At 43.4% G+C, this 24697-nt stretch overlaps 1 protein-coding gene across 1 annotated transcript; it reads left to right on the top strand.

Annotated features, from left to right (window-relative positions):
- Window positions 1–216: 216 nt before the first annotated feature.
- On the top strand, window positions 217–18976 carry APOD (apolipoprotein D). The gene is made up of 5 exons (XM_081085234.1): window positions 217–494; window positions 4137–4285; window positions 10595–10716; window positions 14400–14488; window positions 17642–18976. Exons 2-5 carry the CDS (start codon window positions 4163–4165, stop codon window positions 17875–17877), a joined length of 570 nt encoding a protein of 189 aa, XP_080941360.1. The 5' UTR covers window positions 217–494; window positions 4137–4162; the 3' UTR covers window positions 17878–18976.
- Window positions 18977–24697: the final 5721 nt, after the last annotated feature.

Genomic DNA, 24697 nt, shown 5'->3' with positions numbered 1-24697 from the left:
GGGTAGAACCCCTGCTCCATTTCAGGAAATGGGATTGTTGATTTTTCATTTACACAAAAATGAAAAATAAACACCAGATGTTTGAAAACATTGTAACTCATCCTTACTGGAACTTCAAAGTGCAGTCCGACTAAGAAAATTAAATTAGAAAATCCACATAGCAAAAAAACCCCACAATATTTTGAATGAAATGCACTTTGTCTTTCTCTCTCTCACACACACAAACAATATCTCATTGTTTCTTCTTCAGGGAGCAGCTGTGAAGGAAATTGGGGGAGGGAGATGGTCAAAACATTTCATCTTTGTGTTTTATACAGAGCTAAGCTTTTAGCCCAGCCCTCCTGGAACTGCAGGGGGGTGTGGCATGCATTAAAATTAAACGTCAGTGACCTGATGAAGCTTATAAAATAACCTGGGAGAAGCCAGTCACCCAAACAAGGCATCTCCAATTGGGTGGTTTTGCATCTGGAAACTGCCTTCATCTTGATAAAAAGGTATGCACTGTAGTTTTAATTTTTATTTAGGATGAATAATGCTTAAAATGGAGACAGTCTTGTTTTTCTATTGCCCCTTTTCAGCTAAAAATTCATAACTAACATGATTATGAGACTGATATGCTGCCTGCTGCTTTAAGAGGGCCACTTAACTAACATTATCAAGGGCTTGTGCCAGTAGCTTTGCAGACTTGATCTAATTTTCCTCAAACAAACTGAGGTTCAGATATCTGAAGCAACAGGCCCAAGATAAGACTGCCAACAAATGCCAGAGCTGGGGTGCCAACTCAATGTTGACTCACCTCAAAATATTCTGCTTGCAATATGTACCCTCTCTGTACTAACTGAGACAGTTGAGAGAGCTTTCCATACACCAATACTATATTAGATGAATTCTCGGGCTTATTATCCAAATGCTCATTACAGTAAAATACTGAAAAGCGAACTGGAATCGTGTGGATAGAAAATGCGTTTAACAATATGGCACAAAGATGTGTTCTTCAGAAGATATGTTTTCTTGTTAGATTCAATAGCTAAATGAGTTTTCAAGACTCATTTGCTTGTGGAAACGTATTGTATGTTACCACATGAAATCTAAAAATCTAGTCCTTAATGTTCTTCAGCTTCTTGAGATCAGAGACCAGGTCCATGCTAACAGGCAGGTGTTAAGAGTGCAGTCTTTGGAGATCTGGCAGAAGTTCTGGCTCCACAGCTTACCAGGACGTAAACTGGGCAAACTGACCTCACTGAGCACAAAGAGAAGGTCAGTGTTGGATCCTTCCAGACGGATGGTTTGGAGATTCAGTGCCTGGCACATGTAAAATCCCGAGGCCAGGGCATCTGGGTGGGAAGCTCAATGAATGTGAGCAGTGGTTCTCAGAGTCAGTGCTGGCCCAGTGGATGCCCCTTAGAATTATTCTTAAATTATTTACTATTCAATTACAATAGTATTTAAATAACATATATTTTTAAAGTATGTAAACTCTTCTCATTGGGACAATCTTCCCATTCGTATTAATTAGAAGATGCAAAAATATGTTATATATACCCAGGTTCGTAGGTACATGTTAATGATGTGATTTATCCTCAGTAGGTACTCAGTAAGTGTTAGAATTAGAATGGAAGGGGCATTGAAAAATTATGGATTTTATGAACCCTTTCTCTCACAAAAAAAGTTTTAACTATAGGAATAAAATTCCTGCAATAAAGAGGTATCTTTGGGAGAGATGCAATCAAGGGGAATTAGCCTTGCTCTGAAATCCTCCTACAGAGCTAAAAAACATATTTCAGCCCACAGTAGAACATTTTGTAATAAGAGAGTTGTCAGCGCAAGATGTGGAACTGACTTTTGGTGTAACTGTCACGTGGTGAGGTGAGACTCATCAGGGTACGGAGGTGGTGTGCAGAAGGAAGCCTGGCTCAGAGCCGCTGCAGAACGGGCAGCGGGAGATGGGGTGCGAATCCCAGCTCTCTGCCCTCGGGGACTCAGTTTCCCACATGCGGAGGGGGGGAGGGGAAGGGGGAGGAGGGGGGAGGGTTGGATAAATGGCCTCTAAGGTCCTATCCAGTGTTTGGGACCCTCTGGATGTGTATAACGTGTGGCCCTCCTTTGAGGTTAGATCTCCTGGGCAAGGCACTGAGTGTGGCGCCTACTGGGGGCCAAAAGTAGATGAGCTCCAGTGGTTCTAAGAGCCTTTTGGAAATGGATGCACATTTTTGTAGGTTTAGGCTGGGTTTCTGCAAGTCCATCATCCCTGAAAAAGTTACATGGTGGTAGGGCTGATGGGAAATGGGGCTTCAGAGACTAAGGAAGGTGGGCCCCCTACCCCTGCAGACTTGCTCAAGGGGCGGGCACTCAGCCATCACCCCTTCCCCCACCGCCACTGGCAGCGTTTACTCGTTATGTAATTTTTCTTTTGAAAACCAGCCAGAAAACTTCCAGAAGAAAAGCTATTGATCATTAAAGTTATTTGAAGGTTTAGAGACTCATTATACAGTGGTGATAATTATTCCTATTATGACACATCCTTTTAAATGCTCAGATCTGAGAACATTTTGCTTGCGTGGATTCAGTCCTCCTCATCACAAGGAGAAAGGCAAAGAGCTGGAAATAGCTCTTGTGCAGCTACAGGCAGGGAGTCACGCAGAAGAGAACAGACTGAAAGCAAGTCAGTGAGAAAAGCAGGGAGCAGCCTGGGAGCAGACCCTGCCAGCAGCCCTGCATTGCCCCACCCACTCCCACCCCCACCCCCACCCCTACCCCCGCCCTTACCCCCGCCCCCACACCCGCCCGCTGCCCCTCCTCAAGGCAGCTTCTGCTGCCAGAAGGGTACTTTGGGCAGAAATACTGGTTGCAAAGTTGCATGCCAGCTACTCGTCCTCTAGTTAATTGCACGTCTATGAAATATATCCCCAAAAGAATGTAAAAAGAAGAAAAGAAAAAAATCAGAAACAATCATTTGTTTCTGCTTTTCATAGTAATAGTAACTAGCATTTATTGAGCATTTTCTCTGTATCAGACGCTACTCTAAATGCTCTATGATTTCATTTAATTCTCACAAAACTTCATGAGGTGGGTGATTACTGTTCCTACTTAATAGACCAGGAAACAGAAGCATAAGTTGGACACAGTTATACTTACTAGTAGTAGGTGGCAACGCCAGAATTCAAAACCTTGACCGGGACCCCGCTGCTCCCTGCCAAGGTTTCCAGCCCTACTCCTGGGTTGATAAACAGCTCAGCAAGATTGGGGCAGGGGTGAGGGGTGCGGGCAGGAAGGCATTTCTCTTATGAGTTCCATAAGATACTAAACGTTGTAGTGGTTTGTTTTCATTCTTTCTCTCTCATGAGAGCTGACAGCTTCAATCTCTCCCTTTGCTGTCTGCTGCCCGCACATTGTTTCTGTTCACTCAAATATATACCATGCCTGACACCACATGGTTCTGTGGAGGAGTCCGAGGAGCAGCAGAAACAGTGTCCACCCTTGAAAAATGCCTAATTTGGTGAGGGGAAGTGGTTGCAGCACAAATCCAACAAACTAATACCAGGCAGGGTGTGCTCTATGCAGGTGCAAAGGCTCTAGAGCAGCGGTTCTCAACCTGTGGGTCGCGACCCCTTTGGGGGTCAAACGACCCTTTCACAGGGGTCGCCTAAGACCATCAGAAAACACATATATCATTACATATTGTTTTTGTGATTAATCACTATGCTTTAATTATGTTCAATTTGTAACAATGAAAATACATCCTGCATATCAGATATTTACATTATGATTCATAACAGTAGCAAAATTACAGTTATGAAGTAGCAACGAAAATAATTTTACGGTTGGGGGTCACCACAACTTGAGGAACTGTATTAAAGAGTCGCAGCATTAGGAAGGTTGAGAACCACTGCTTTAGAGAGCGGCTCACCAGGAGGCGGGGTAGGGGGGTGGGGGTAGGGGGATGGGGGGTAGGGGGGGTCGGGGGTAGGGGGGTAGAAGGGTGGAGGGACCCTCACAGCAGTGCTGACAGTTCAGGTGGCCCCTGGGGGATACCGGGCTGAGTGGGAGAATTGCCCACAAAGGGACCAGCCAGCCCAGAAATCTTTCTCCAGAGATTGCTCAAAAGACTCCCGCTGCTTTGCTTCCTCCAATTCCAGGTTCCATCTCAGCCACCAGCCCCAAGATGGTGACTGCCCTGCTGCTGCTTTCGGCACTGGCCGGCCTCTTCCGTGCGGCAGAGGGACAAGCATTCCATCTCGGGAAGTGCCCAACTCCTCCTGTGCAGGAGAATTTTGACGTGAATAAGGTGTGGTAAAAGGCTAACCTCCCGCTTGTTTTCTGTCTCCTGTTTGAACGGCACCCTACAAGGCTCAGTTATATCGTTCTGCTTTGATGGCCACAGCAAGCCTGGGGGGACCTACTTACCTTACGTGTGCTTCTGAGACAAGAACTGGGGGCAGGGAGTTTCTGTAAGCCAATACCAGGAAGCACCAGTGGCCATGTAGGAAAGTGAGACAGAGAAGGCAGAAAAGCAATAAAGGCTGCTTTCAGGAGCAGGCTACTCTGTGAACAACGGGGTTCACTCCTGCTGAGGATCCTCGGAAATGTGCGGAATGTACCTCAGATTGTCCCAGGGATGGGTGCAAGTGAGCCGTGGGAGCTCGTGTGGCAAAGCTGCCTGGCAGAGAAGGAGACCGAGGGGCAGTGTGTGTGGGAACTGTCTGTGGCTGGAGTAAACCCAAAGCAAAGGTGGACGCAGAGGACACGGGGCCAGGCATCCACAGCAGCTGCTGCAGTAGCTTGTCCCCCATTCTACTGATGAGGACGCTGAATGTTGCAGCGTTTATAACCTACCCAGTCACACAGCCACTGAATGCAGACTGGGATTCGAAACTCGGCTCCCCAGCAGTGCAGAACACCCACCCAAACAGGGCCTAGGAGAGGACAGAACTCCCTAAGGCAGTGGTTCTCAACCTTCCTAATGCCGCGACCCTTTAATACAGTTCCTCATGTTGTGGTGACCCCCCACCATACAATTATTTTCGTTGCTACTTCATAACTGTAGTTTTGCTACTGTTATGAATCATAATGTAAATATCTGATATGCAGGATGTATTTTCATTGTTACAAACTGAACATAATTAAAGCATAGTGATTAATCACCGAAACAATATGTAATGATATATGTGTTTTCTGACGGTCTTAGGTGACCCCTGTGAAAGGGTCATTCGACTCCCCAAAGGGGTCATGACCCACAGGTTGAGAACTGCTGCCCTAAGGGGCTTTCTTGTTACCTGCACTAAAGAGTTATCAATATAACCAGCTCACCCATGTATGGCTTTTCTTCCTCAAATTAGGCCCAGCCTTACTGAATACCTGTGTGGCCAGGGGGATGGAGTAGCAGAAAGAGGTGCTTTTGGATGCCATGATTTAAAGGCTCTCATTGTTACTAACTCAAGGCTAGAATCTCCCCATCCTATATAATAAAGAGGGAATATGCTAATTGACCCTCACACCATCACAAAGATGGTAGCACCCACAGCCAATAAGGAGGGAATATGCTAATTGACTGCCACGCCTCCAAAGATGGCAGCACCCACAGCCACAAGATGTCTGGCAGGGGAGGGCAGTTGTGGGCAATCAGGCCAGCAGGAGAGGGCAATTAGGGGCTACCAGGCCAGCAGGGGAGGGAAGTGGGGGCGACCAAGCCTGCAGGGGAGGGCAGCTGGGGGCGATTGGGCCAGCAGGGGAGCAGTTAGGAGTCAATCAGGTTGGCAGGGGAGTGGTTAGGGGGTGATCAGGCTGGCAGGCAGAAGCTGTTAAGGGCAATCAGGTAGGCAGGCAGGTGAGCGCTTGGGAGCCAGCAATCCCGGATTGTGAGAGGGATCCCAGATTGGAGAGGGTGCAGGCTGGGCTAAGGGACACCCACCCCTATGCACAGATTTTGTGCACTGGGCCTCTAGTTAAGATATATTCTCCTTTGTAGAAGTTTGGATCTCTCTTTTAAGAAGCAATTCATGCCCTCAGTGGATAGTGTGTCGGCTTGTGGACTTGAAGGGTCCTGGGTTTGATTCCGGTCAAAGGCACATGCTAGGATTATGGGCTCGATCCCCAGTAGGGGGCATGCAGGAGACAGCTGGTCAATGATTCTCTCTCATCATTGATGTTTCTATCACTCTCTCCCTCTCCCTTCCTCTCTGAAATCAATAAAAATATATTTTAAAAAATAAGAAGCAACTCACTTGTTATGAATAACATTGAAGTTGTTATCAGTCACTCACAGCTCAGTGTGAATGAGTGTTGGGACCTCATAGAGCATGGATAAAGGTAGAGAATGAGGGAAGAGAGCTCAAAGCCTGAAGGGGGTAGGGAGAAGAGGCACCATCAATAGAGTTCAAACAGGAAGGTAGGTAGGACAGATACAGTACACCAAAGTCTACATTGACTTACTGCATTAATTATTAAGGCTGATTCCTTTATTCAGGTATAGGAGGCTTTACAGAAAAAAATCCAGAGAATTTGAGTTACATTTCAGTTTGGGGATAAAAATCCCAAGATACTTTGGAAATTATAATTGATCTGTATTTACAAAAGTCCTTTGAGATATAAAGCAGGGAGTTTTACTGAGGTATAATCCATGAGCTATATAATTTACCTATTTAAAGTGGTTTCACTTTCAGTGGTTTTTAGTATATTCAGTTATGAAACTATCACGGCAATCAATTTTAGAACATTTTTAGCATCTCAAAAAGAAACTCCATACCCATTAACAGTTACTCCCCACTTTCCCCCAACCTTCTCTGCCCCAGGCAATCAATAATCTATTTTCTCTCTGTATGGCTCTGCCTATTCGGGACATTTCATAGAAATGGAATCATACAATAGGTCTTTTGTGACTGACTTCTCTTACCAGCACAATGTGTTCAAGGTTCATCCATGTTGTAGTATAAATCAGTACTTCGTTTCTTTTCATTGCCAAATAATATCCTACTGTATGGGTTATGCAACATTTTATTCATCGGTTCATTTGGGTTGTTTACACTTTTTGACTATCAGGAATAATGCTGCTATGAGCATTCGTGCCCAGGGTTTTTTGTTTGCTTGTTTGGTTTCATGGACATACATTCTCAGTTTTCCTGGATATATATCTAGGAATAGAATTGCTGGGTCATATGGTAACTCCACATTTAACCTTTTGAGAAACTGCCAGGCTCTTTTCCAAAAGACCTGCACCATTTTATATTCCCACCAGAAGTGTATAATTCTCATTTTTCCATATCTTTGCCCATACTTTTTATTGTCATATTTCTGATTATAGAAATTTTTAGTGGATATGAAGTGGTATCTCATAGTGGTTTTGATTTGCATTCCCTTAATAGCTAATGATGTTGAGCATCTTTTCATGTGTTTATTGGATATGTGTCTGTTGAAGTCTATTGCCCATTTTCATTTGGGTTATTTATCTTTTAATTATTGAGATATAAGAGTTCTTTTTAAAAAATATATATTTTATTGATTTTTTACAGAGAGGAAGGGAGAGGGATAGAGAGTTAGAAACACTGATGAGAGAGGAACATCAATCAGCTGCATCCTGCACTCCCCGCCCCCCCCCCCTTACTGGGGATGTGCCCGCAACCAAGGTACATGCCCTTGACCGGAATCGAACCCGAGACCCTTCAGTCGCAGGCCGACACTCTATCCACTGAGCCAAACCAGCTAGGGCTAGAGTTCTTTATATATTTTAGATACAAATTCCTATCAGATATATGATTTGCAAGTTTCTCCTCCCATTCCATAGATTGTCACTTAACTTTATTGACACATAAGTTTTTAATATTAATGACTCCTAATTTATCTATTTTTTTCTTTCATTGCTTCCATTTTTGGTGTCATATCTAGAAAGCCATTGCCACCCTGGCCGGTGTTGCTAAATGGTTAGAGTGTAAACCCATACACCAGAGGGTCACAGATTCGATTCCTGGTCAAGGGCTCATATCTGGGTTGCAGGTTTGATCCCTGGCCCCCCTCAGGACGCATGCAGTTGGTAACCAATCAATGTGTCTCTCTTCCTCTCTTCCCTCTTTCCACCCTCTCTAAAAGTCAATGTAAAAAATATCCATGTGAAGATGAATAACAACAACAAAAAAGCCATTGCCTAATCCTAGGTTATATAGATTTACTACTATATTTTCTCCTAAAATAATTTTAAGTTAAATTTTGTATATAGTATAATACAGGGGCCCAACTGATTCTTTCACATGTGGATATTCAGTTGGCCCTGTTTGTTAAGAAGACTTATCCTTTCTTCATTGAATAGTCTCAGCATTCTTGCTGAAAATCAATTGACCATTTATGTAAGAGTTTATTTTTGGACTCTCAGTTCTGTCCTATTGATCTATATGGTTATCCGTATGCCAATATAATACAGTCTTGATAACTATAGCTGTGTGGTTAAGTTTTGAAATCAGAATGTATGAGTCTTCCAACTTTGTCTTTTGGCTATTTTGGGTCCTTTGCATTTCCATATGAATTAATTTTAGGATCAGCTTGTCAATTTCTGTAAAGAGTTTGTTGGGAGTTTTAATAGAAATTACATTAAATCTGTGTGTATATCAATTGCCATCTTAAAAATTTTGTCTTCCAACTCATGAACTTAAGATATCTTTCCATTTACTTAGGTCTTATTTAATTTCTTTCAACAATGTAGTTTTCATAATACACGTTTTATGTTTTTCTGGTTAAATTTACTAATATTTCTAAGCATTTTATTTTTTGATGTTATTATAAATGGAATTTCCTTAATTTCACCTGCAGATTGCTCATTGTAAGTGTAGAAAGAGATTTGATTTCTGTAAATTGATCTTGTAGCCTTTAATTTTGATGAATTCATTTATTAGTTCTAATACTTTGTGTGTGTGTGTGTGTGTGTGTACCTTCGGATTTTCTGTGTACAAAAATTATGTCATTTGCCAATAGAGAGTCATACTTCTTCCTTTCCAGGATTCTTTGTAGACATTGCATTCTCCTATGTAGGAAGAGAAATTGAGACCTTAGAATCTGGAAAAAGCAAGAAAATAGAGTCTCCTCTACAGCCTCTGGAAAGGAGCATAACCTTGCCCACATCTTGGCTTTAGCCCAGTGAGACCCGTGTCAGACTTCTGACCTACAGACCTATAAGAAGTAAATTTGTGTTGTTTTACACAAACTGTAGCTTAATATATACACTATTTGCACCTGACTCTTTTTTAAAGTTTTTTTTTAACATATATTTTATTGATTTTTTACAGAGAGGAAGGGAGAGAGATAGAGAGTTAGAAACATCGATGAGAGAGAAACATCGATCAGCTGCCTCCTGCACACTCCCCACCGGGGATGTGCCGGCAACCAAGGTACATGCCCTTGACCGGAATCGAACCTGGGACCTTTCAGTCCACAGGCCGATGCTCTACCCACTGAGCCAAACCAGTTAGGGCACACCTGACTCTTTTTATTAAAGGTACCTTGGAGGTAATTACACATTACCCTTTTATTTTTATTTTTTTAAAATATACTTTTTATTGATTTTTTTTACAGAGAGGAAGTGAGAGGGATAGAGAGCTAAGAACATCAATGAGAGAGAAACATAGATCAGCTGCCTCCCGCACACCCCCCTACTGGGGATGTGCCCACAACCAAGGTACATGCCCTCGACCGGAATTGAACCTGGGACCCTTCAGTCCGCAGGCCGACACTCTATCCACTGAGCCAAACTGGTTAAGGCTACACATTACCCTTTTAAAAGAGGATGTATAACATTCCACTGTTTAAATGTGTCATTATTTACTTACTCGGCCCCCTACTAATGCTCACTGAGACTGTTTCCTGTCTTTTATTATTACTCATTGTACTGCAACAAATAATCTTGTGCATACATCATTTCTTTCACTATATTTCCAGAAGTGAAATCTCTGGCCAAACAGTATATGTATATTTAGTTGTGCTAGATATTGCCAAATTACCCTCCGTGAAGGTTGTAAATTTGTTCAGTCTCTATGCCAGGCAATGTATGGAAGCACACAGTTGCACACTTCCTTTAAAGTTGACTCTGTACACCAGAGTTATGAACTGAGAACAAGCCCCAGTGGAAGAATGATACAGGTCTTCTAAATCCTGATCATCTGCCCACAGCCTCTGAGACCAATTCCCTATGTGGGGTCACATGAGGAGAACTCAGTTACCTCTGGAATCCCACAGTGAACATATCTAACTTTGTACACAACTCAAAGATGCCTTGAAGAATCATAAAACGTTTGAGATGGCACCTTACATCATCTAATCCCTTACTTTGACAGAGATTCGAATTTCACATAGATTTTTGTCTGAAGGGGACACTGAGAGCGCATCTAAATAAAGAGCACTTTAGGAATAGAAGGTGGCATTCAGTCAATGCCTACACATCCGAATCACTTATTCTCCTCTGAATCGTTATCTTGCTCAGTTGCTACTGGGAACAACGCAGCCCATTTTGCCTGGTTTCCCCAGGAAAGGGCTCTGCTCTGAAAGACAACAATAGAGGAGAGTTTGCAGGTCCCCAGAGAGCCACAGGGTTTTGCTCTACTTGTTGTTGTCTCTGCAGTATCTTGGAAGATGGTATGAAATTGAGAAGATCCCAGTGAGCTTTGAGAAGGGAAGCTGCATCCAAGCCAACTACTCACTAATGGAAAACGGAAACATCAAAGTGATAAACCAGGAGCTGAGGTGAGTGGCTGTGGCGTCAAAGGCGTTGCACATCCTGCAGAGAGCTGTCCTGGAGTGACTGGGTGTCCTTGCCGTCTGGTTCAGGGAGGGTTCGGCCATGGCTGGGTCAGACTGCCTGCTCACAACAGGCCCTGAGAGGAACGCTTTTGGCAGGCAGGACGGTGGGGACGAAGAGTCACCCATTTCCCTGCCCACTTGCTGACCACCTATAGTGCACTGGACCCTGCAAGAGGCACTGGGCACTCAATGGTAACCCAAACTTCAGGGTTCCTGTTCTCACCGCAAAATAGATACTCTGGTAGCAAAGGACATCAGGGACCATCTTGTCTGACCTCCAAACCAAGACCCTTCCTATACAGCTACTGCCAGAGGCATCCAGCTTTGCTTGCAGCTTCCAGGAACTGGGAGCGCATCACCAGCCATGACAGTTTATCCCATCTCCCGACAGCTTCAGCTACTAGAAAATGCCTTTTCCTATTAAGCAAGGATCAAATACATACGGAGCCACATACTAGGTTATGTGAACAGGATATCCTATACAAGTGCACCTTTCTGTTACTGAAGGCTTTTCCCAGATTGATGTTTGATCCCCAAATTCACATTTTGAAAAGCAACCATAAACTTTAAAAAGCCTCAGGAAAGCTCCTACCCACCCTCCATCAACAAAGATAACAGCAACAATAAAAACAGTAACTAACAGTTATTAAGCATGTCCTATATGCAAGGCACTATTCTGCGTGTATATCTATAATAATAAATAAATAATATGCTAATTAGACTGGACATCCTTCCGGGACGAAGCCGGGGCTGCAGCTGTGGGATCCAGGCAGCCACCGTGGCTGCGATTGCCTACTCTCGCACGAATTTCATGCATCAGGTCTCTAGTGTATATATACATGTGTATGTACCTATATGAGTGTGTATGTACAGGGTGGGGCAAAAGTAGGTATACAGATGTTCATATGGAAAATAATACAATAATTAATAAATAATTCAAGAATAAACTGTGTTTCACATAGTCAACAGCTGTAAACCTACTTTTGCCCTACCCAGTATATTGATATAATCCCATAACAACCCTGAGGTAGTGCTATTATTAACCCCATTTTTATAGGTAAGGAAACTGAGGTACAGTGAAGTAAAGAAATTTGCCCAAGGGTCACACAGCTTATAAGTGATAAAGCTGAGATTCCAACCCAGGGAGAAGTGACGCGGGAAGAGAACTGGAGACAGGCCAAAAAAAACCAGAAAAGGCTGAGAATATAGGGTTGTCCTTCCAGTTCCCTATGGGCTCTGAGAATTGTGTTCAACTTCAAGAAAATAACTACAGCCCAGCCTGGACGTTACTCAGGCTCAAAGGGACCCTCTGCGGCCACCCTATTATCCACTCAGCTTCCAACAATGGGTCGATTCCCTGACCTGCATAAACCAAAGAAACAAAGTAAGGACCGTGAGGGTCTCTAGGGAAAAATTTAGCTCATTCAGAGCCCAGGAAGGGTTACAGGAACTGAGTTGTAGACACCCAGAAGAGATCACAGGAATTCTGCAGGCCCTATCGTTGCAATGACTTTATTTCAAATATTTTGTCCCATTCTATGACCAAGAATCAATGACACAAATCCCAGCACCTATGTGATCTCCCCACCTCTCCTTCAGAGTTAGCCAGGATCCTGAGTGTTAGGTCTCCTTGCCTCTCGGGTCATACCTGGTTAAGGTACAAGGAGACATGAAGAAAGGTTTGCTAGTTCCAGAAAATGGTCTCATTTCTCCTTCCAGGAGTCCTGCAGTGAGTGGAGCAGAAAGTCTGAGCTAAACACTAGACACCGTCAGAGTATTTGAGGGACAAAGCAGCTGGCACAGGGTTGGGAGCTAAAGGGCTCAGGCTTTTGAGGAAGGCTGCCCGGCTTCAAATCCTGGTTCTGCCACTTACTAATGACAAGATCTTAGGTTAGTTGTAATAATCCTCTCAGCCTCCCACTCCATCTGGGTAAAATGGCAATAATCGTAGCACCTCCCCCCAGCGGGCTTTGTGACTAAGAGTGAGGCAACACATGTAAGGCACTTAGACCAGTGCTTGGCGTGTATTAATCTTTTAATAAATATTTCCTATTATTGTTCAACTGCTGCTACTTTTGAAAAATTCATGCATTTTCCCATGAACAAGTTATGAGTTTATGATCAGAGAATGGTGTTTTAAAAAATGCTCTGGAGCACAATGCAAATGGTAGTGAAAAGGGGAAAAGCCTGATGGGAAGAGACTAGTTTGTTGCTAAGCAACTGTATGCAGATAGAGATGGACCATCTTCCCAATGGCTGAGTTCCAGGTGAGAGAGCAGGGCTCTGTCTCGAGCCCTAATTAAGGATAAGCAGACAAGGCATCCAGGATCAGCACAGTGGTTCCGACCCTCCCTTACCTGGTGCTTGTTGGCTGGTTTCTAGGATATTCATCACCACTAGCCAAAGCCTACTGACTTTCTGACACATACTATTGCTCTAATTTTAGTTCCCCCACCTGGAGGACTGATTAACAGGCAGCTCCTCTCCCGGCTTCCTAGGAAGAGCACCCTGGCGTCTGAGCACCCTCCCTCTGTGCTGCCTCCATCCCCAGGCCTTTCTGCTCTTCCTGCGGTCCATGAGGTCACTGGGAGTTATCCAGAAATGAGGCTATCTCCCTCCAAAAGAGTGAAAGTATTTCACACACCCTAAGACCATCACTTTTATATATGTACCATTTTATATACCACTAAGGAAGAAATGACACTGCCAATTGTAAGTGTAGGGTGGCATTAGTTGTAAGATGCACATTTCTTCATATTTAATGTCTCTAAGATCTGGATGCACCTGAGAATCACTGAAATAAGGTGTTTGCTCATTGCCTGCTTTACCTGGCGTACACTGAAATCTCCCACATTCAGTCAGAAGCTTGCTGAACTGAAAGGGGTCTCAGAGTTCATGTGCATGAACCCTTTTATGGGAAAGATGATCCCTAAGGCCAAAGAGGGTCTCCAGGCTCCATGTTTTGGCCACTTCTATTTTTAAAAAGTGATTCACTTTTTTATAAAAAAGTGAATTCTCAGTGTACTGGGTTGTTTTGTTTGTTTTTCCTTTCCCTCCCTCCCCCGTTTTTTTTACTTCCTCTTTCTGGAGCCTTGCAGACCAGTACCATACAGTCCAAAAACCAGTGTTGAAGTGCAAGGGCCTAATGTAGTGCCTAGAGCAGTGGTTCTCAACCTTCATAATGCCACGACCCTTTAATACAGCGCCTCATGTTGTGGTGACCCCCAATTTCATTGCTACAAATTGAACATAATTAAAGCATAGTGATTAATCACAAAAACAATATGTAATTAAATATGTGTTTTCTGATGGTCTTAGGCGACCCCTGTGAAAGGGTCGTTCGACCCCCAAAGGGGTCACGACCCACAGGTTGAGAACCGCTGGTCTAGAGCATTGCAATTGCTGCTTTTCATTTCCCCAAGGTTGTCTTCCTCCGCTTGGTCTCAGAGGCAGTCGCAAACTGAAGAGGAAAGGCTAGAACTGGAGTCTAACCTACCTTGGAGATCCTCTTGAACCAGAAACCACAATGTTGGCCACTATGCTTCTTAAGTGTAACAAATCTTGCCTTTCGTCGGTTTTTGGCTTTCATGAGTTCAGGTTATTTTTTCTTTTTTAATTCGTTGCAGATCTGATGGAACTGTGAACAAAATTGAAGGCGAAGCCTCCCAGAGCAACTTTACCGAGCCCGCCAAGCTGGGAGTAAAGTTTTTCTGGTGTAAGTATCCAGTTCTCTCAGGAGGTCTCAGGGACAAGAGATAAGCAAACTGTGGGCTAGAGCCCTAAGCTGGACAAGGTTGTGTGTGTCCCATCTGCATGTCAATAACGATTCAGTGCATAATTATTTACTGAGCACCTACGCCATGCCAGGTACTGAGCAAGTTGCTGGAGATGCAATGATGAGGAAGACAGAGCAGGCCCTTGCCCCTGAGGAGCCTACATCCCGGTGTGGATAGTGACAAATACCCAGGCCGTTTACTGTCAAACTGTAGTGAGTGTTGCAATAGAGGAAACACAGATTGGCCCACACAGTGCTTGAGCAGTAGGAGACCCAATCCAGTCTTGTTTCCTAGAGGAAACGGAAGCCTAAAAAATTAGTAGTTATTAACAGAATAACTAGCATGTACAGAAGCTTAGAGACAAGAAATTGATAAGGGTAAAGGTAAGTCTGAGTCCTCGTTCTGTCTGCTACTTTCCAGCCACATTGTTGGGGTCCCTGAGAAATATTTAATCGCAGGCATTTGCCCTCCGAGTTCTGGACTAACTGAGGATTGAACATATGCAACAGAGAAAGTACCATGTATTAGTTTTATTGCTGAATTAATTAGGTTAATTCAGCTCAGAACTGTGAGACTTTCTTTTTTAATATATTTTATTGATTTTTTACAGAGAGGAAGGGTAAGGGATAGAGAGTTAGAAACATCGATGAGAGAGAAACATCGTTCAGCTGCTTCCTGAACACCCCCTACCAGGGATGTGCCTGCAACCAAGGTACATGCCCTTGACCGGAATCAAACCTGGGACCCCTCAGTCTGCAGGCCGACGCTCTATCCACTGAGCCAAACCGGTCAGGGCTGTGAGACTTTCTAATGCCAAAAGTGCTTGGGAGCACCTCTCCCCACCTGTGGGGCAGACATAGAAGTGACCAGCTGCAAGAGGAATCACTACCCTCCTCCCCCATTTCCCCATTGATGAAGGGCCTAGAGTGGGCAGAGAGGAAGTTCTTATTCTGTAGGCCAAGATAGGAATGCTGGGAGTAGGAGAAAACAGTTCTTCCCACACATATGACTGTGGGCAACTAACTTCACATCTACACCTAATGTTGTGTAGATAAACTAGATAACACATGCTCTATATGTCGTAAAGGACTTTGTACAGGCCAGTTTCTCTTGTGGTTTCTACAAATAAGAAAGTTAAATAAGGAAAAGCTAGATGGCAAGAGGCGGGCTAGAAGGGATCAATGGGCGGGGGGAGGAGACATATGTAATACTTTCAACAATAAAGATTTAAAAAGAAAAGCAAAAAAGCTAGGTGATATAGGCACAATCATTGGACTAATTAGAGGCAGAGTCGGGACTAAAACCTAGGTCTCCAAACTCTCAGTTGAGGGATGGGGATGGGAGGGAAGGTCAAATATTATGGGCACAACCTTCTTAAGGAAGCCAAACAGGAACTAAAAGAGCCAAGAGTTGTTGGCTGGGGAAGCAGAGGAGGAAGGGATTTATTGTTGAGGAGGTCAGGTGTTTGCACTGGGTTTGGGGGAGTGTATGGGAGAGTATGGGAAAGAATGTTCCAAGTGGAGAGGATGGCATGAGAAAAGCCCTGAAGGGTCCATGAAGTAGAAGACAAGAGTAGGGAGGTCTCCAAGGCCATGTTAGATAATCTGAAGGTCCTGTCCTAAAACTTTGACAGTCAAAGTTTTCTAATAAAGAGACATGGAAGTTTTCTTTACTGAAGGAAAATATCTGGGTACATTTATGCATGAGTGCTAGACCCTGTGGGAGGAAGACAGGATACGCATGCCTGAGTGTGGGCAGTGGGGCATGCTGCTGCTGCTGACGTATCGCTCAGGGCTGAAGAGCTCTCAGTCCAGCTGGGAACCCACAGAGCAGTGGACACTCCACAGTAGCAGATATATGGTAAATATATGCTCTCCTGAGTGAGCCAGGCAGGTGGCACCAACCGTGTTAGAAATGTAAGTCAGAAACAATACTCAGTCTAGCTCCTGCAGCCTTGTCCAGGCTTCTGTCCAGACATCCTCCAAGTGTTCTTCTGTTTTTATATTTATAAGCAGGTAGAAAGTCAGAGGTAGGAGGGATGTTGGTGGGTGGTCATCTGAACTTGTCCTCTTGTGTGGTCCTGATAATCAGTTGGGTCCTTGACCCCCAGCCAAGCTCTAACCACGCTCATACTGCCTCCTTTGTCCAGCAGCTTAGCTCTGGTTTGACTTGGCAAACAGTGAGATTATTTTTGATTGGAGGGGGTAGGATGCTTAAAACCCAGCAAATCACCCAGGACTGCATATGTGTCCAAGTCTTTTGTTCTTATGCTGTCAGCACACATCTATCTCCCATGTGGGTCCATCTTCCACTTAACTTTCACAAGCTGTGCTATGAGTTTTCCTTGGTTTGAAGCTTGGCCTTGGAGGTCAAATTCACAGAGGAAATTTCTGGATTCAGTTGGAGAGGGCAAATACCCTATCTCTCCCCTTAACGACCCCTTTAATTTTGGGCTTTCAAAGCTATGTAGCTATCAATCAATGAATCTTCATAGACCCTTTGTAAAGAAGAGCTTATAACTTGTTACCACCTGATTTACTATATTCTTAAGAATGGAAGGATTTTCAAAGGACAAGCAGGAAGAGAAACAAACAAACCAATGTTAGCCACTACCTCCTCCCTTGGTCAAGTTCTGGAAACTGGGTGGTACAGACTCAGAAAGCCTGAGGCTCCTGACCTTACATTCTTGACTCAGTTTAACTCAGTAGTGCCTCTATATGCACTAGTGCTAATCTGGGAGGTCCAGCCAACCCCACCCCGCCCCTCCCCCAGCAGTTACTATGGGCTTCTAGAGACCAATCTGCTACCAGGTCCTACCAGGGAGGATCAGGAATGCTAGCTCTGAACTCTGGCTGCTTATTAGAATCACAGGGGACTTTTTAAAAGTACCAACCACCTCCATATCAGAATCCAGGGAAGGCTGGGGAAGGGTCTAGTATTAGTCAAAGCTCCCACACAACTCCCACATGAAGCCAGAATTAAGAACCACTGATTTAGAAGAACCAAGACCCCAGAATCTGGCTTCCAGGTCCTGCCGATGAAGGTTTCTCTTGCTCTGGTCCCTCCTAATACTGCCCTCCTCTGGTTCTCAGTGATGCCTTCGGCTCCATACTGGGTCCTGGCCACCGACTACGAGAACTACGCCCTCGTGTACTCCTGTACCACAATCGTCTGGCTGTTTCATGTAGATCATGTTTGGATCTTGGGAAGAAACCCATATCTCCCTCCAGAAACAGTGACCCATCTAAAAGATATCCTGACCTCTAATAACATTGACATCGAGAAAATGACCATCACAGATCAGGGGAACTGCCCCGAGTTCCTGTAATGAGGCAGGAGGCTGCATTCACCCCATATTCCTTCTTTTGCTTTGCTTTTCCCCCACCCCATCCACCTCTCGTGACAATAAGCCAACCCACCGTGGTGAACCATTGCAACTACAGAAGGAAATTTAACAGCAGGAGCCAGTGGAGAGGAACTCAAGGAAAGTTGGCCCAAACATTTAGCCGTACACTACCTGTTTCCTTGCATGCCTAATAATAAACTTTTTTGCTGACCTGCTGTACTCACAGTAAATTCTGATTTGGAACAATTATTGTGGATTTTAGTTATAAATTTATGTTTGGAAATTCTTAATCAGTTATGTTGAAAAAGAAAACAAAAAACCTAAGTACTGAACAGTTTAAGTTTAAAGGTAACAATCCTGTTTCTGGAAAAGGAAAGCTGATGGCAAAGACATATTATGGATGACACGGATCCAGGTGCCCCTTCTGCATCAGGTGCTCCTTTGGGAAAAATCTCTTAGGGTTTTCGAGTCTCTGACAGGCAGTTTCCTTGAAGCATTTACTTTCTTATCAGGAGGTCTTCAAGGTCACGCTGAAGAATGGGACCATCTTGGGTCTGTGCAAGAAAGAAGAGAATCTATCAGGGAGAACTTATGGGAAGTTTTTTAAGAAAAATTTTTTGGGGGGAGGTGTCTTTCATTCAGCTGATATTTACTGAAGTCCAACTGCATTCCAGGCATTAAAAGCACAGAATCCCTGTCCTCCCACAGAGGTTCACAGGCCTGCGAGGGAGCCTGGCGAGTTAAAATGAAATTATAATCCAAGCTGAAGAATGCAGAGTGGCATGAGAGGCATGTGGAGGAGCCATGGGAGCTCCAAGAGTCTCCAACCCTGCAAGACACAGGCACCCACAAGGTTGTACAGTCACGCCTCCGGGGTTCCAGCTTCAGGGAGTCAGGAACCTCCTTGAGATTTTTTTATATTGTGACTTTCAAAAGCAGAAAGACCCTAGAATTATTACCCTGCAATTTCACTTAGCTCAGGTAATATTTATCATCTACTCCTGTGTAGGGAAATGAATAGAAAATGAAACCATATGATTTTTGCCTTTTCAGCCTGAATAAAAAATATTAATTTCCTTGAGCACTTGAGACACTTTAATGCTTTATAATGAAGGTTACAAAAATTCCAAGGATCTTAATATGTACAATTTTCATTTTGCTAACTACATATGATCTCAAATTGTAGCTTTTAGTTTGAAATTCTTAAAGGCTGAACCACTGGGCAAAAAGACGGTACAGAGGAGGTAGGAATTGAAGGAGAAGACCCTCTCTTCCCAGCTGAGCCTGCTGCTGTGCCCTGCGCTTTATCATACTGCCCACTCCACTGCAGGGCACGTGGCTCCTCTTCTAAAATATAGTTCTTCCCAAGAGTGTTAAGCTGCTTATCTATCTCTTATCTCATGATCCAAAGTAAGTGGTGATTGCATTCCTCTTAATAGCTGCCTGGTAACATCTAAAGCAATGAGCATGACTACATGTTGTACCTGTTCCAGTGTCTTGCCCTATACATAGGCTCAAATTTTTTATTTAAATGAATTATTGAATGCGTGAATAGAGAATGGACTTGAAGTTTTTGGTTTTGTTTTTTTTTAAAGGAAAAGGAAACTATTAAACAGGTATTAGGGATGACTGAATCTGAGGGGGAAAAAATTGGGAATCCAGAGGGCGGCATGGGGGAAGCAAGTGTCTAGAAGAAACATGGGGGAAACAACAAAAAATCCTAAAGGCAAGTGGGAAATAAACAGCTAAATAAAGACAATAGTATATAATAAATCCCCTGTGCCTACCTTCAGCTCCAACAGTCACCAACGTTTCACCACCGTTGCTTCAGCTATCACCCACCCACCCCCAATTTTTTAGAGTGTTTTGAAGCAAACCCAAGGTATCACATCCTATTATTTTTCCCATGGCTATCTATGTATAAATCTCTAACAAATACACTTTATAAACAAACAACAAAAAAACAAGGTTATGCTTTGTATCTTGAAGGTGCTCCGAGGATGCAATCGCTATGTAATTTAAAAATTATTTTACATAATCTGGGCAAAGGAGACTATGTATGCACAAATGTTCAGCATAGTTTCACTTATAGCCCCCTAACTGAAAGGAGTTAAACTAAAAGAGCAGAGGAATCCTATATAATAAAGAGCTAATATACTAATTAGGCCAAACAGCAGAACAACAGTCCGGATTCGGGGGCTTCGAGGGCCGGCCAAGGCAGCCAGGGCTGTGAGGGCCGAGCCTCTTGCACGAATTTCGTGCATTGGGCCTCTAGTGGGATCATAAATTATGGAATAGCCATTTGATGTAATGTTGGGCATTCTTTAAAAGACTACACAATCATATCGGAGCTGGTGCCTACCCACCCACACTCACTGCTAGGAGAAGGGAGGGTAGTTGCTGCATATCCTTTGCTGAGTGCAGAGCTAGAATCTAGAGCATGTGTTCCACCTTCCCACTCACACCCGAGTGGACCAAGGTATGTCAACCTGAGCTAGTGACGGCCAATCCATGGAATAAACAGAAACCTCCGATTTGTTTGTGGCCTAACTGAATGGAAAAGATAAATTAGGCAAATCAAATCAGGATTTGGCTTTAAGTGATCTAGAGAGAGATGGCTGAAAATTGTGGAATTGTAGTCATGCAGTCTGGGGTGGCCATTACTGACAATGCACATCTGAAGTTAGGAGAGTACGGAACAGAAATGCAAAAATAAGCAGGGACCCCATTAAAGGCCCCTGAAGGAGCAACTTCAGTGACTGATGGCTTTCTGGGTTCCAATGCCTCTGGAGCTTCACCGCTTAGGTTCCTGTCCTTGAATATTTCTAAGTTTAAGTGCGTGCACACACACGCACACACACACACACGCACACACACACACACACACACACACACACCTTTTTTCTCAGGTAATATAACTTGACTAAGTTAATGTTCCTTGCAACCAAAATAGCTCTGAGACAAAACTGTTCACAATATAATGTTGAGATAAAAAAAGAAAGCAGGATTTTAACTATGTTGTATTTAAAGTTACTTGAAATGATGGCATAAAGTCAAGGACTAACAGTTAACAGAAACAAAAAAAGAAAGCAATGAGTGTGTTAGAATGGTAGAATTACAAGGTGATTTTTAAATTTTTTATTTATTTGTTTGTTTATTTTTGGCTAGTGGTGTTTATAGTGTAGTTCCAAAACTTTAGACCCTAAAACTTCCTTCAAGTTCAACCTGATTTCTCTGGCAAGTCTAGTGTCAAGCCACCCCAAATAGGCATTTTCTTCCAACAATTATCTCAGACTTTGAGACCCCTCTGGACTATTCTTCCATCCCACCACTCTCCTAACACATCTGAGAGGATGGCTTAGTTTATGAATATAGGACATGTTATTAAAGCAATCTTTACTACCAGCAATTTCCTCTGCACACTTCTAGGAGACATGAAGGGAGATAGCAAGTAATTTAGAAAGTTTTTATTTTCATACTTGTCTAAACATTATGTTACTTTAGAAAAGATTTCCAAAAAAGACCATTCGCCTTGAGAATTATGAGAAACTATTAAAATGTTTTAAAAATGTGTTAAATATGGTCAACTTTAATATTAAAATCATTATTTTGACTCACTACCAAATAAGAAATTGAAATAGACTCAATAAAACTAGTTATCTAATGTTTTCCAACCAAACGAGGTAATCTGAACTGTTGGAGCGGACCTGTGGCAGAGGGGTCTAGCACTTTTCCAGCCGGGACTCGGTAGCCTCCAACCCCAGCAGGCCTCTTCCCCTCACAGGCTGTCCCCTCATCTATGTGTCATAGTTGAAAGAGCCAAAATAGATGAGGTTTCTCTAACATTTATAGTTCTAAAGGTTTGTATGTGATTAATATAGTACAATTTTTGCTAAGAAGGAGGGAGTACCTGTACATTTATAGGAAAAATAAGCCATAAACTTAAAAAAACAACTCTTTTCATGTTTTGTGCCTTTTTCTAATCTTTATCAAGGTACACACACACACACACACACACATACACACACACACTGTACTCTGTTTTTTAAACAATATTTATGTCTTTTTTTCAGACTATGAATTAGTTGGATGTACTAGTATATGTTTTTCCACAGAATGCACACATTTTACCAATATAACATATTATATTCTATTAGTGCACTAGAAGTATTATATTTAATTCTCCTGAATTTTCCTACATTGGTAATTTAATTAAAATATAGAAATGCCAAGCTTAGCCAACTCTTCAGCAATCTCAATGATCCTGAGACCCAGGGGAGCAATAGCTCACTGAATTATGAAGTGACTCCTCAGTGAGCAAGGTTGGAAGGACACTTGAGGGAAGTGCTGTCAGAGGCCAAAGCTCGACACACGGTCAAATATGTAAACCTTTATTCCAAATCTCTTAACCTAAGAGACCGAAGCTCTGGATACCTGCAGAAAGGTAGGTGCTCAGCTTCTGCTCAGACATTTTCGGTGTCCCTGACTGATGTGTACTCTCCTGCCTGGCATCCCAGCCCTCGCAGTGGTCCTCCCAGCCAAGCTTTCCGGCCTCTTCTCTCTCTGTTTCTTCTCAGATACCAGTCTACTGGTTCTCAACCAAAACATGCCACAATTTCCTGGGAGAATGTATCAGTTCCTTGGGAAGACATCCTCGTATGTGGAGAGAGTGGGCAAAAGACGGCAAAGATTGCAAAAATTCCCCCGAAAAATCCAGGTTTGCTTTCATGCCTCAACTGAGAACCATTCCTTTGTCAAAGAGAACTGACTACTTACCACTCCCTGTGTCTCCCATCTCTACAACTTTGGTACACATCATTCCTCTTATTAAAATCTCCAGCTGTCAAAATCCAACCCACCAAATGTACATCAGTACTTTTGCAGAGCAATTTGACAAACTCTGGCAGAGATGAAGATGACACACCTTTGATCTAGTAATTCTATTTTTGGTAAAAATCCTAGAAACATTCTTGCACCTGAGCACAAGTAGATATGTGCAAAAAAATGTTTATTACATCTCTGTTTGAAAGACCAAGAAACTAGAAACAACCTAAATGTCTATCAGCTGAAATTTTTATTTTAAAATTGTGGTATACACACACACACACACACACACACACACACACACACACACCTGGGAATACTATGCAATAGTGAAAATGAACTAGAGCTATATGTAGCAACATATCCTATCTAATAATAGACAAACATGATAATTGACCATCCTTCGCTACACCTCTCATTGGCTAATCAGTGTGATATGCAAATTAACCGCCAACAAAGATGGTAGCTAATTTGCATACTGCAGGCAGGGCCAGCCAGCGCGAGCCGCCATCCAGGCCCCCATGTGCCGCCTAAGCCCCGCCGCCAGCTGGGACCCCCATGTGCGGCCCTGGGCGGCGGGGCTTGGCAGCCGTGATCGTGATCGTGATCGTGATCGTGATCGTGATCAGAAAGCCGGGGGCAGGCAAGGCAGCCCCCTGGAACCCAGGAGCCCGTCAGCAAGCTATGAGGGGGATGATGGGGGGCGGAAGGAGCTACAGGAGCAGCTCTGGCTGGAGACTGAAGATTCCTGCCGGAGCGAGGAGCAAAAACTGAAGGCTCCAGCTGCAGCGAAGACTGTGTCCAGAACGAAGATGGAAGGCGGTGGCCAGAGTGAAGGCCTGGGTCCAGGGTGCCAGAGGAAAACTGGTGCGGGCAGCCAGGGGGAAGAAGGCATATTGCACAAATCTTCGTGCAATGGGCCTCTAGTGTAATTTATAAAATACATATATTTATAGATAAATAAAAATATACAGAAAGTAAAAGGCAATATGCAGGAGGATACAATATATAGATGACATATATCAGAAAATTTATATTTAACAGAAGTATAATGAAGTTCAGAAAATAATAAACACCAGAGTCAAGGTGCTGGTTACCACCAGGGGGTAGAGAGAGGGTGTTGCAAGTGGGCAGGGAACACGGGTGGCTTCCATTGATTTAATAATTATATTAGTTTCCTGTGGCTACTGTAACAAATTTACCACAAACTTGGTGGCTTAAAATAATAGAAATTTGCTCTCACGGTTCTGGAGGGCAAAGATCCAAAGTCAATATCACTGGGTTAGAATGAAGATGTGGGCAGGGTGGTGTTCCCTCTGGAAGCTATAGGGGAGATCTGTTCCTTACCTCTTCCAGGTTCTGGTGGCTGCCAACATTCCTTGGTTTATGGTCACATCACTCCAAACTTCAAATATCTTTCTGCTCTACCATCACAAATGTGTGTGTGTGTGTGTGTGTGTGTGTGTGTGTACTCACGCATGTGTGTGAAATCTCCCTCTGCCTCTCCCTTATTTGGTCACTTGTGATGGCATTTAGGGCCCATCTGGATAATTCATGATAATCTCCCCATCTCAAGACCATTAACCTAATTACATCTGCAAAGACTCTTTTTCCAAATTTACTATTTACAGGTTACAGGGACTAGGCCCTGGTATCTTTAGGACGGAGGGCAATTTCAGCTGAATGGTGTGAGACAGTGGACATAGACTCATAACCCTCTACCTTGAGTTACAGTTACATGTGCATCTGTCCTACATCATACACAGACTGTGAACTTCTCATGGGAAGAGAGGGCTTCAGGAGGCTGCAGAGCAATGTAAGGGAAATACTGCAATGGGAAACCTAGAAGGCTAGGAGTCATGCTCTAAGGGCAGGCTGTATGAATTTGTCATTTTAGATGTGGAGCAATCTGGATAAGATGAGATTCCGAGTATGACACCTAAAACCCGACTCTTGTCATTTTTAGAAATTTATGTGA

The sequence above is a fragment of the Myotis nattereri genome, assembly GCF_964212035.1.
Source record: "Myotis nattereri genome assembly, chromosome: 3".
NCBI classification, from domain to species: Eukaryota; Metazoa; Chordata; class Mammalia; order Chiroptera; family Vespertilionidae; genus Myotis; species Myotis nattereri.
Note: the sequence above shows the minus strand (reverse complement) of the source record. Positions and strands in the feature narration are given on the sequence as shown.

Bases quoted from the DNA above. Each gene is read 5' to 3' on its own strand.
- APOD (XM_081085234.1), top strand. From the start codon at position 4,163: ATGGTGACTGCCCTGCTGCTGCTTTCGGCACTGGCCGGCCTCTTCCGT. The intron at 4,286-10,594 runs GTGTGGTAAAAG...TTGTCTCTGCAG, and splicing joins AGAATTTTGACGTGAATAAG to TATCTTGGAAGATGGTATGA. The intron at 14,489-17,641 runs GTAAGTATCCAG...TCTGGTTCTCAG, and splicing joins GGGAGTAAAGTTTTTCTGGT to TGATGCCTTCGGCTCCATAC.